This window comes from Haliaeetus leucocephalus, unplaced genomic scaffold, assembly GCF_000737465.1.
Source record: "Haliaeetus leucocephalus isolate CR32 unplaced genomic scaffold, Haliaeetus_leucocephalus-4.0 Scaffold150, whole genome shotgun sequence".
Lineage (NCBI taxonomy): Eukaryota > Metazoa > Chordata > Aves > Accipitriformes > Accipitridae > Haliaeetus > Haliaeetus leucocephalus.
In genome coordinates, this window is record NW_010972586.1 from 27,114 (window position 1) to 40,265 (window position 13,152).

General features: G+C 41.0%; 1 protein-coding gene across 1 annotated transcript in view; it reads right to left on the reverse strand.

The window, feature by feature from the left end:
* Positions 1 to 8,615: 8,615 nt before the first annotated feature.
* The window catches only part of GRAMD3 (GRAM domain containing 3), a 43,505-nt gene continuing 38,968 nt past the window's right edge, over positions 8,616 to 13,152 (reverse strand). Inside the window, exons 13-14 of the mRNA XM_010561681.1 lie at positions 12,514 to 12,607; positions 8,616 to 8,935 (exon numbers count right to left, since the gene is read on the reverse strand). Of these exons, the coding sequence (XP_010559983.1) occupies positions 8,894 to 8,935; positions 12,514 to 12,607 (136 nt within the window). The 3' untranslated portion in view covers positions 8,616 to 8,893. The remainder of the gene's footprint in view (positions 8,936 to 12,513; positions 12,608 to 13,152) is intronic.

Sequence of the window (13,152 nt, forward strand, 5' to 3'; positions counted from 1 at the left end):
TCCACTGCAGCAATTCACACTTAAATTGCATTATCATATGTGTTATACAATTGTACGTGATATAAAGCAGTGGCAAATGCCCTGGGAGTCCAAATAAAGACCATCACATTACAGAGACTTTCGTCCTTTGGACAATTTCTTGATCATAAATTGATTAGATAATCTAAGCTGCTAATACTTACTTTTTGATGGGGCAGATTTTCTACTGACTTTCTCAGTAAGGTTGCCAAAATTTGTTCTTGACTGATGACAGATACAAGGACAAATACGTGAGAGGAAACTTTATGAATTCATTTCAGCACATAAAAGATCTGTGTTTCATTTGCTCAAATTGCACATCCTCATTACTCTGCAATGATGGCAAACTTCTGCACCACTTAATGTTACACTTTTCATCCCAGCATGGTTGATAAGAATGCTGCAGCCTCCTGTCATGAGGCTGCAGCTGTTAACCTGTGTGCAAGCTTATTTCCTTGTGAAATTTTTTGCGTCAAGTTCAACATAGCGAGGAATAGTTATCACTTCCTAGGGCTTCCCCAGTCCCTGATGGGACCAATGTGGAATGAGCATCCACTAGAAGCACTTCCCCTGACCCCACAGCAGTGGCACGTAGCTTTAAGTGGTGGTATCACCAGGAGAAGTAACATCTAGCAAAATGGCGAAATAGTTGGAGATTTAAAATTTTCCCAGTGAAGGTACATTATGGTAGGACTTTGCCTGGGGGTGATGGGAGCGGAACTGTTCTGCTGCATGGGGCACTTCCCCAAGCAGAACCAGGAAAGGGCAGTAGGGGAAATCGTGTACTGCTCTGAGCTTTCCAAGTCCAGGCTCTCAAGCACCCTTCTAGGATGGCCCAGGATACCAGGCAATAATAATTCAGTGGCTAAAGCAGCATAGTTGTTATGTGCTCACTCATCCATGCTTGGGGTGTATTGTAATAAGTTTTTATTTGTTGGAAAAACTGTCAGAGAGAAAAAAAACCCCACCATGAAACCACCAGCATGTTCTATGATTTAGATATTAACATCTCTGTTTTTCTAACATAATTTGAATACATCTGGTTTTGCAGTACATTCTTGCACATATTGTAAAAGAAAGAATGAATCAATTCAGACCAGAATAAATACCCCCACTCTGGAGATAAAACTAGCTTAAAGATCCCTCAGTCTGAGAGCTGAAAAAAAAAGGTAGGTTTCAGAAAGACAGAAAAAAAGCTTTTGAAAAGAACACTGTATAGTACACTGTGCAGTTGTTACTGTATATCATTTCCAACACAATAAGAACCACATTTTTTTCACCAAATGCAGAAACATAAATGGAATTTCTAGTATTAGTTTAAAGAGCTTATTATAAACATTAAAACAGACCCAGGATTTGATGGCTCTGCTTCTTATAGCAGAGCAAAGCTGATTCATGAAAAAGAAGTGCATGGGAAAAGAGAACTGGTGAGCAGAGAAAGTAAGAGATGAGGGAGATGATTTCTGTTTGGTATTGGTGCCTGGAGACTAATTTCACTATCTAAAACAAGGAGGAAATAATCCAATGAAGCGTGTCAGCATATAGCCTTGCTTTTGCAGGAGAAAAATGAATATTGCACTTAGCTTACAGTCCATATTATCCTGCTGCGTATTTGCTATGACAGACATGGCTTCCAACTTTGACATTAAATGCAGTTGCAACTTTAAAAAAAAAAATTATTTCCATAGGTTGGAAATAGTAATACAGGACCGATTGTGCTAGATAACCCTATCTGCTTCCTGAGGGAACACAAACCAAAAAAAACCAACCACAGGACAAATACATTATTCTTTGATAATACTCCATTGCCATATATTAAGAGTAGTTTTCTCTGATGCTTACAGTTGAGGAGTGCAACCAGAGTTGTGTGGAAGCCTAAGTTATCACTGCTGATGCATTTGGTCCATCTCACTCATCTGTGCCCATGGCTCCTTGGGGAAGCACAGAGGTACGGGGCAGGTGTACAGAGAAATCGCCTCAGAATATAGCAGTTTCTAATGTTGTTTCACTTTGTGTGGAATAAAATTACAGAAAAGGATAAAGGGGAAAAGTAGTAATGTCAGCAAAAATCCTAAAATACTATTATTTCAGGCATTGCTTACAGGCCTGTCTTTGATACTAGGCTGTCTTACAGACCCTTCTTCACATGTCTGGTGGAAAATTAACTATTTTTGGATGGGTTACTATTTAGCAGATCAGCTTTTGGATCCCGGTTACATCTGGTAGCACAAGAAGGGAAATGGAGGCAGAGAATAGGCTATAAGCAGAAGGAGGGAGTAACTAAGTATGAGAGCTCCCAACAACCAGCTCCAAGCAGCCTCATTTCTTTAGTCCTAACCCCAATCTACCTCTTGTGCTTTCATTAGTTCAATTAGACCCCAAACCACAAATTGTTTTTCATGGGAGGAGTTACTGTGATGGTCAAAGTGTGACTTCAGAACCAGAAATGTATAAAGGGACTTGTAAGAGAAGTGTGGAAGATGTGTTACCACAATCCACAAGTTCGTCTTTCAGCTCTACAACCATATTCCTTACAGCCGTTACCATTGATCAGAGACTTTAGAAGGCTAACCGTTTCCAAATCAGCTAATGTAGATTTTTTTCTTTCCATGTGTGCTGTTAGTGGCAAGGCTTGGAACGGTTTTGGCAGAAAACATAGGACATCTCTTCACACTAGTATCATAAGCCAGTGTCATAAAGCGTTTATTTTTCACATGATTCACCTGTGAGAGAAGGTTCATGGTTCATTACATAGTTGTGGAAACAGCTGTTAGCACATGCTGACTTTCTTCCGACCTTGTCCTTGCTCCAGAATGCGGCCACGTGTGCATATTCCTACAATAGCAAGCTGTAAGTGTGGGAAGGATTCAGAGCTGCCCTGTGTGCCAAGTCCAGCATGTAAGGTTATAATTAAGTTACTCATTACCTTTTCTTCTTGGAAGGAGCCCTTATCCATCTATCTGTAGATAGTGGGAAGAGCAGGTTTTTAATTTTGTACTTGACAGCACATTGCCATGATTTTCCTTTAATCTCCTGCTAAGCACTGCTAAAATGCCTAGTCAGTGGAAAATTACCTTATCAATGCCATTAAGTGAGAACAGCAGTTGAAGAGGCCTTGACTGTACAGTCCAAACTACCTGCATTGCTAAAGACTAATAAATCCTTGTTATGAAGCTTAATATAGAATGTCACACCTCCAGAATGGGATGCAGTTTATTATATCATCATGCATCATGACATGAGCTTGCTGTTTGTTATGTAAAGCCTGGCAAAAGGTCTCTTTTCAACTTTAAGAATGTAATGAACTTTTAAGGAGTATCCAAATGAACTCAGTACAGAAACTGGCAAGGCAAGGTCACATACACAATAACATACACCGGCACAGGCTCCACACACAATGGACCAAAGCAGAAAACAAATAGGGGTGCGGGGGGAAGAGCTACCTAGACCAAATTCACAGAGGCTGGCAGCTAGCAAGCCTAGTCAGTATGAAACGCGTATGGAGGGCAATAATTTCTAGGACACTTTCTTCAGGGAGCCCATTTCCAAGTTTTTTTGGCACAGATGTCTACTTAGTAAACAGACATCCAACTCAGGGTGGTTACTCCTTCCACCAACAGTTACACTCTTAGAAAGCTGTTTGGACCTCCCAGGAGAGGGAAGATTTTTGGCAAAAATACTGCCCATTGTGGGGAAAAAAGGTGAAGTGATTCATGCAAAGCATTTGTAACTTCAATAGGGGGTAGCTGGAATATTCTTACACTTTTTGTATTAGAAACACAAGCTCGTGGAAGGCTTCGCTAACATATGATTGCCTTGGATTCCCGCTTGAAGTCTGCTTGCTAAGATGCTGCAGCCTGACCACTTGTTTGTAAATTATAATAGAGATGATACCAGGTACAGAAGAAAGACAAAAGCTGCTGATTATTATACCAATCCTGCTGAATCCTCTCAGAGCACTTTTCTAATCAGCTCCTTCTTGGGATCATCCCCTTTGAGGGTCCTACCAATAGCAGGTGTAGACAAGGGCTCCTAACCACAGTGCACTAAGGATGAAAGCCTAGTCACCCAAATAATTTTAGGTTTAATCTAAGCTGAGTAGGCACAGTATCACTGGCCAGTTTGACTAAATGGAACTTGAGGGTCAGTAGAAGCCACCAGGAGGAAAACCAGAAGGTCTAAAAAACAACTATGTATATATCAGTGAAATACCTATATTTTGGACAGGAATAGTTACACACATCATAACATTGTGTGAAGCTCAGGGAATAAATTCTCATTAGTGCTGCTGAGAGTGCATATAGTGTACATTGTTTTATTACATGCATTTCACTGATTTTTTGTTGAAATCCAGGAAGGCTACTGATAAACAGGAAATAACTTAAGAGACAATTAAATGAAATTTACTGGCATATATTTTGTTGTGGCTGTTTGCTGAACAACAGGCCATCATGAAACTCTACAATTATAAAATTGTATTACACTGATTTTATAACCCAGGAAAGCAAAAAAAATCCATCCCTTTTTTAAAGTCTCATTACATGCAACCATGTTTAGCAGAAAGCTCCACTGGGTTCAAACCATAAACCTAGAAGTGTCAGTAAATGAGATTAGTCAATTTTCCCTCTTGAGCAAATTTGCCTGTCAGACTTAGATACTCACCTGGCAAACTGAAAGCAGGTGCTGGCAAAATCCTTTCAAATGACATTATTCCTCTGCTGTTTACAGAAGCATACACACAGGCACTGAGCACAAAAGGAACTGTTTACTCAGTTTAACTGTTGGCTCCGTTTTCTGTCTAAATAGCCAGCTTTTTCATGATCTTCATTGCATGTCACACCTGTTCTGTAAATGCAAAAACTCCTATGTTCTTGGGAACCTCACTAGCAGTTGCAGCTGAACCAGCTGAGCAATAGCCCGCAAAGGCCTAGATAACACCAACCTGGAGATTTATTTAGCGTTTGTCAGCTAACTATTAGGTGGAAGCTTGGAAATGAAAGTGTGGGCATAGTAGTAAGCTGAGAGCATTACTACAGACCTGCATGAAGGTTCAGGTGAAAGCAGTGATAGTACTAAATTCAAACTCAAACACACAAAATTGTTCATCTTTTCTGCAAATGCTAATGGGAGTTACTACCTTTCATGTTCTGCTGAGAAGGGGCTTTATAATATTTCCCCTTCTTAGAGTGCTAGCTGCACCTTTGCACCAACAGTGTCACAAACTTGATACCCCTCAGCAAAAGCCAGTTCAGAACTAATTTGGCAGAAAACTAATTCAACAATGCCTCAACCCAACCCGCATCTCCAAATCCACATTAGTTTCCTCATTTCTGCTATCTGTGAAAATGCACAAGAAAGTAACAACTGGGAATAAGGAAGAGTGGAGAAACAGAAAGGAGGACTCTTCCTCTTGATGGCAGCCTGAAGATAGATGAATTCCAAAACATATGGAAATCATGCCTATAATATACTTCCATGTTTCTCCCCACTGCCCCGCACCCAGTGACTATTAGCTATTTGGTACACTTTCATAACAGTGAGGTGGAGAAAAACACTTTAAATTAGTCTTGCCAGGACAGGATGTAAGGAGTCCACTTGCTGCACATTGGCAGAATCTATGGGGAAAAGTCAGGTCTTGTCCATGGCTCCTACCCACAACTACAAAAGTGTCTTGGGAGTTTCCTCAAAATTCATTTTCTGAGAAAGAAAATCAAGCATCTGTTTGTTTTTTTCCCTTAGAATAAGCACTCACATAACTGAAGAAGGTTGGGCTAAGACTGTTAAGAAAAAATAATTGGGTCACCGATTACAACTAGAGAAAACACTAGTGATGTGCCCCTGTTGCCTTCCATACATCTGCAGTTTCAAAGTGTCTTGCCAGAACCTGGTACTACTACTAGGTCCTTCATGGCTGGTGGAACCCAGTTGTTATTCCAGCCTCTATGCTGTGAGGGACAACAGACAGAAAAAAATGGAAAAACAAAGCCAAAAGAGTATGAAAATTGGCTTTTAAAATCAGATTTCCAGGCAGCCTATGCAGCAAAGTATAAGTGATTATTATTAACACTGTGTGCTAAACACATGGCGTAGATTTCCGACTTCCCTGAAGTTGCACATCTTTCCCACCTATTTCTGCAAACTAGCACTTCACCTTTGCCAAACAGCAAAAACCCCTCCTCGCAGCCTTTGTTTGCACTACCTACCACAGATGCTGAGAGGAGAAGCCCCCTTACTCTTTGCCTGACTCTCACCCTCACAGGAAGCAGCTTTTACTTGCTCATCACTGCTGTTGGTACTTCCCTCCCAAACAGGATTGGGGCAAACCCCTCCTCTTCAGTCATAAAATTGAATCACAGGACTGAAACTACTCCACGTACACGTCTAAACTTTGCCCCCACAGGATCTTGCATGCACTCTGTCTCCCAGTTTGGAAGTACTGCAGTACTACACACTGCCCAGCTGCACACTGACTCCCGAACAGTACGACATCCTTGAGACATCCTCCTCCTCCTCCCTCCAGGAAAAGGAGGAATGAAAGTACCAGCTGAAGAGCAGAGAAGAGGTGGCCACACTGACTTGCGTTAGTGAGCTGATGTGACCACAGAGTCACAAGCACTAAGCACCAGTTCTTTCTTTGGAGTGTAATTTGCTTCTCCTCCATTTGAAAGACGCTGTTACACCTTTGTTCAGACTCACCTCCCTGGCACACTGCCACAACGGGCTAAAGGGCATGCATCCACCTCTGATTACTCATTCACTCTGGTAATTATTTTGTTCGCTTATGGCTAATGATAAGGGGTGAGCCTGCCTGCTTTACATAAGGCACGTGCCAAATACTATCTCTCTCCCCTTGTTTTCCTATAGCAAAGCACATCCTTGCTGATGTAATGGAGTAACAGTAACTCAGTTCAGCTGCTGGATATAATCAAGTTTCCTTGATAAAGGTGACCTGTGGCATCAATTTTTAAACCATAAACAGAACTACAGACTTCTGCTACTGATACAGAATTAAAAGGGAGGGAAGTAGAAAAGAAGGGAGACGATGAGGTCAGAGTCCAAAACATCGCATAAGCTGTGTAACTGGAAGAAAAAGAGAGTAGGGAAAAGGACGGAAAAAGAAGAAAAAAATAAGTTACTTCTTAGTTTTCTTGTGAAACTAAGTATTCCAATAAATCTCATGATAGCTGAGGAAAGAAAGGCAGAGGCTGCAACAGGGAGAACAGTCAAATCTCAGATTTCTGACAGACCATGCTCAGATGGAATCTTGAGCCAGACAGACACATTACAGAGCACAAAGGGCTCTCTAAGCTGCCTCGACATTACGGTACTCATCCAATATCCACTTGAGAAAACTATTAAAATTTCCTCAGAACTCTGGGAGCCAAATTTGCTCCTACTGTTCTGTCACTGCAGTCTGGGAAGACCTTGAGTACAGCTGAGTAGGAGGAAGCACATCAGCAGGATGCAGTTCTAACCCTTTGTGTTGGGTACTGGGTTTTGCACAAGCTTTGTGCTGTGAGGTATGAGCCTCATGAACATGAGTAATGTATTTGACTAAAACTGATGGATGGAATTGAGTTCATCCAAATTATAGTACAGAGTTGCTTGTTTTAAAAAAGTTTATTTAAATAAAGTAGGTACATTTCACAGAAATGGTTATAAAATGCATAGCATATTATAAACAATACTGTTACTTTAAAGATACTAGTTGTTATTATCCTAAATGCTGCTTTTTAAAAACTAACCAGCCTGCCTGGTGAATCAGAAAGCTAAAAATCCCCAGTTATCCCATCTTAGGCACTGTGAAAAAAAATAGTATGATATAACAAAGCAGGTGTCCACTTTTTTCATTCACTCTACTGATTGTTTGTATTGCTGCATCATTAATTCGCCAGTTCCTATTATGTGGAAATATCTGGTCCCTGGAGTCACATACCAAGACTAGATTTCCATCAACTGGAACAGAAATTGCACTTGCTCAGCCAAACAAAACCCCATGCAACTCTAAAGAAAGCTGACTGAGGGTCTTCATACCAATTAACTTAATGGACAGAGACTGTATGCGTGAACAAAAAAACCTAGCAGTTTTTCGAAGCTGTGCACACCCATACTGCTACTCACAAGCAACTTGATTCTAAGTCATCAAGTCCATACATATTTCAAGCTTGACTTCAGTGGAAATTGAATGCCCAGTAGGAACAGACCTTACCCTCATCGGTGATGCAATGCCATAGAAAGTGGAATTGAGCTTTTTTTACAGCACTTGAGAACTGAGCACACCTTGAACATTCAGAACTTCACATAATCAAATCCAGAGGTGTCTATTTTCTAATCTTTGGGATGCCAGGGCACAAAGAAGTAAAAATGAAGAGGACAGCACCGATCATAACCACAGCTGAGACAGATACCAGCTCATTCACACAACACTTCAGCACATGAGTTGTGACTGAAATTCTTCCCATTTACGCTTCTATGACAATAGGCAGAAAGCAAATGCTGAGGTAAAAGGAGGTGCACCAGGTTTGCACTGATGTAAGCAAGTCTAGACTCAAGCAAGTTATAAAATCCATTAATTCACACACAATAGAGAAGGAAAAATCCCCTTATTTTCAAAACACACAGATACATGTAGATCAAAACATATATGTTTTCAAAACACATAGATATGTGCAGATCAAAACATATGTTTTCAAAACATATAGATACATGCTCAAGAATAAACTGACTTTCTGCATCATGACATGAGCTTTACAGTAGTTTAAGCTTGGCTTGGACTGAAAATAAAGAAGCTTGAACTCTGACCAGCAGAGCTCCTTTGGAACCGTTTGTCAATAGAGAAGAATGAGGTCTGAAGCAGTCCAAGAACATCGACGTTTCATTCACCATCTTCAAGTAGTTTTTGTAGGTTGTTCTGTATCTTAGAAGAAGAGAGAAAAAATAACTGGGAGGCAGGAAGTATTATACTGCATTAAAAAAAAAAATCAAGACATACTCTTCAATATACTCTGTGTGCATGTTAATTCTATCACAACTATTCATACCAACAGTAGTCATGTTAAATGCTTCCTGCACTGGAGTTAAACAAAACATCTGGATACAATCAGCCAGCAGCACACCTAGCTTTCATATTACAAGTATCTCCTGCAATTTCCTCCTCTCTCCTTCATTAGGTGTGAGAAAATAAGGTAGAAAAAACACTAGGTCTAGAAAAGAAGGGACAAGAAACCCCATTATTTCAAACTTGATCAAAACCCAGTAAAAGCCTCAAACTTCAAAGTCGCAGCTCTTACGTTTAAGTAGATAATTCAAATAGTTTTGTAATGGCTTCAACTACATGGCTGGCTATGACGTGTGCAGCAAAATAAGGTCTTCTAACGACTAGCAGACATGTACCATTTGCCAGATTTAGTGTACTGATTGTGGATTATCTTCCCTTAGTTATACTGAAAGGCAATGCCAGCCAGTCACATGCTCAAGGATGATTTGCACAGACCTATTTTACACAGCCTATTTATCCTCTTTTCATCTCCTTGCCCTTGAAAGCAGAGAGGGGGAAATAACCCCTAGCACCCATTCTCTATGTCTTAGTAACTAGCAGTCACTGGCTACAGAAGGTTTAGTCACAGCTACTTTCAGGCTTTAATTTGAGGACTCATTGTACTTTCTGTTCAAGGATACTACTTCCTAGTCCTACCTCATGATTTCTAGCCCAGATGCACACCTTTTTCAAGAGGTGCATTTTGGGAAAAGGAAAACAGTAAGCGCCTAATTTTGTAAGAGTCACTTAACGCACACACAGGAATTTCCTTTTAACAAGCTACGTTAGAGTAAGGGAATGAGTAACATCAGGCCACATTTTCCCTCCCCCAATGTAATGCCTTATCCTCTGATAGACACGGTGCATTTTAACAACCTGTTAAATACACGTAAATGCCAAAGCAAAATTCTGCTAAGCTATGGTAATTCCTTGGCTCCAAGTATAAAGCAGAGCTTGTAAAAATCACAAGGTCACACTGAAAAAGTCATTGCAACATACTCTTGCACTAAACATTTTTTAACCCAGATAATTTCTGTGCTCTAGTTTACAATGCTGTGGTCGCACAGGAAGCAAGGGGAGAGATGACAAGTTACACTGGAACTTTTATGCTCCCTTTGCTGCTGAAGCCAGCTGCAGCCAATTACTAGCACTTTTCACTCAGACATATGAAATAGTTCAGCAACTGCCATCACTTTGCTCAGAGAACATAAAGCTATTACATTTCTACCAGTTTTTCAGTACAAGAGTAGGGTCAAACATCCTGTTCTAACCACTGCTCATCTAGAGTAGAAAGGACCAGGATGTTGCAATATGCAGCTACAGGCAATACTCATTTAGCTTGCATGTACAGCAGTTGATTGTCGAGTATTTGACAAATACAAGGTAAGACTTTAAGGGTCCAATCCTGTAGACAGTAACTGAAAAAAGCACGTAACTTAAGACTCTAATTCAGGACAGAGGATCACTTCTCTGGGAATAGCTGAATGATCTGCCCACCCAGCTGCCTTTTAGTGTGTCTCCAAGCAGAGACTATATAAGGGAGTAGGAAAGTGCCTAGCCCTGCTGCAAAAAGGGCTGGCTGGCTTCCAACTGAAATGAAGCAACAGCTCCCATGAACCATCTTGCCAGCCTGTCCCAAACAGCTGGAAAGCAGTAACCTCTTAAATGACCTGATTTGGCTAAAGATTGTATCTGGTAATCATCTGGTAAGCATTTTCCCCTTGTATTCATATCTTTATTATCCAGAGCACACAAAGGGGTTATGCTAACATTACTCTAGACTTCCAGAGCCAAGGGGGGGGAAATGGGGGGGAAGGGGGGGGGGGACCCTCTTTTTGGCAGTCTTTGTAAAACCTATACCACAGAGGTAAAACCGGTATTATAAAATCCTAGCTTTACACTATTTGAGAAACTTGGTTTGGGAAAAAAAGGTGTTAAAAAACCTTGGCATGCACTCAGTATTAGAAACAGAGGCAAAAATATCCCATGTGACTTCAGCACATAGGAATTCAAGTAACTTTTGTTTTTGCTCCACTAATACTTTTTTCTATGCTTGGACAGTGTATGTGTTCCCAACACAGTAACATTTCATACACCTGTACTGGGTGCAGCAGTGCGTTTTGGGGGCAGCTGCTGTGGGAAGAGGCCAGGGGCTGCCCTATGTTGCACTGCAGCCTCCAATAGACCCACTGCAGAGCACAGCTGAGCCCCTCAGCCAAGATGGTGGTGGAGCCTCTGGGAGAGTGGTGTTTTTCCCCTTTATTAAATACAGAGACAGAAGGAGAGTAAATGGGTGAGAAATAGCAGAAGGAACACCAAGGTCTGAGAAGGAAGAAAAGGAAGAGGTGTTCCATGGCAGAGAAGATGTCCATGCTGCAGCCCACAGAGAACCCATGCCAGAGCAGGCAGCTATTTCCTGAAGAACTGGAGCCCCTGGAAGAGCAAACACTGCAGCAGGGGGAAAATGGGGGAAGAAAGGAGCAGCAGAGAGAAAGCTGTTATGTAGAGATTGTAACCCCCCACCAGGGCCACTTGGGGGGTGGGGAGTGGGGAGCAAAGGATTGAAAGTTGAGCCTGGGGCAGGGGGGAGGAAAGGTGGTGTTCTATCATTTGTCCTTGTTCCTCACTACCCAAATCTACATTAACTGGTACTGTATTAAATTGATTTTCCCCAAGTCAAGTTTGTTTTGCCTGCAATGGTAACTGGTAAGCGATCTCCCTGCCTTTACCTTGACACACAAGCTTTCTCATCCTATTTTCTCCTCCTGCCCTGCTAGGAAAGGGGAGTGAGAGAACAGCTGGGTGGGCATCTGACTGCTGGCCAAGGTTAGCCCACCACAACACCTGAAGTGGAAATAAGGTCTGCACAACCACTCTTGTTTTGCATCGGTTTCCAATTTAAGTCAGCAAGTGCGTTTAGTTTTGCAATTAGAGGATGGTAAAAAGTAAAGGTTGGGTATTGGGAATTAGACAACTGGTGCAGTGGCATTTCATTTGTGTTATTGAAGTGAAACAGGCAGATTCCAGCCACTTCATAGTAGGAGGCTGACTACAGATGAAAGTCAGCATCATTTTTCTTAATCAAAAACCAAAACTGAAACAAAAACCCCAGATGGAAAAGTTCATCAAATAGTAATAAAGTTTAAGTTCAGAATTCTTAGCTTTGATGGACAAAAAAAAAAAAAAATTGAGATCATTACCTGCAGTAATCACCCCTGAAGTATCCAGTTTGTTAGTATTCCTGGTTGTAAGCCTCATCTCAAGGCAAAACATTTACTCATACCAATGCTTGTACTGGGGCTAATTTATAGCCCAAAAAAGTCCTTTGTCTAGGAAAACCTGCCACCTTCTGGTATCAAATCTGGGGGTAACTTGGCACTTTTCAAAATAACAGACTATAGAATTCAGCAAGAACCTGATTAGTGTATCAGCATTTGCATTATATCATAGAAAGTTACCTTTTCCAATTTTATAAGATTAGCAGTTAACTCATCACAAAGGGCATCGGCATTAATTTGCAGATGAGATCCCAAACCTTGGCGCACTGTATGTCTGTCAAACAGAACGAAGAAGTAAGTGTGGCAGAAGCAAAAAAAGAGGAAAACAGAACTGAGAGATAAATGTAGAAGAAAATACAGTGGCAACATTGTGAACTGTACTTCTTTACAGAAACAAAGAGCTAAGTCACTTCTGCACTCTTGACTACATTCTTTATGTGGTCTCATTCACCAGAAGTTTGGATGGAAAACTTTACAACTATTTGCACTGGAAATAAATTGAAAAGCTGCATAAGTTCCATGTCCTGTGACTTGGAGGAAATCAAAAAGCCCAACCCCTTGAGACTGTAGAAGTGCACATTAGATCATCCTGGGTCTTGTACTTTTTGGGATCAGAGCAACAGAAAACAAGACTTTCTTGTGTAAGAGTGCTTCAGAAGAGGGACGCAGTGTCCTGCTAAGAAAAACGTGCCAGAGTGGGAAAATGGCTTTTGACATTGCCTACTATTAGAGGTAGGTTTACCCTTCTCCTTGCGTTATTGGTAAAATATAAATGCAAGCCTGTTTAAGATAAAGAACCATTTTCTTCCTATTTGTTTT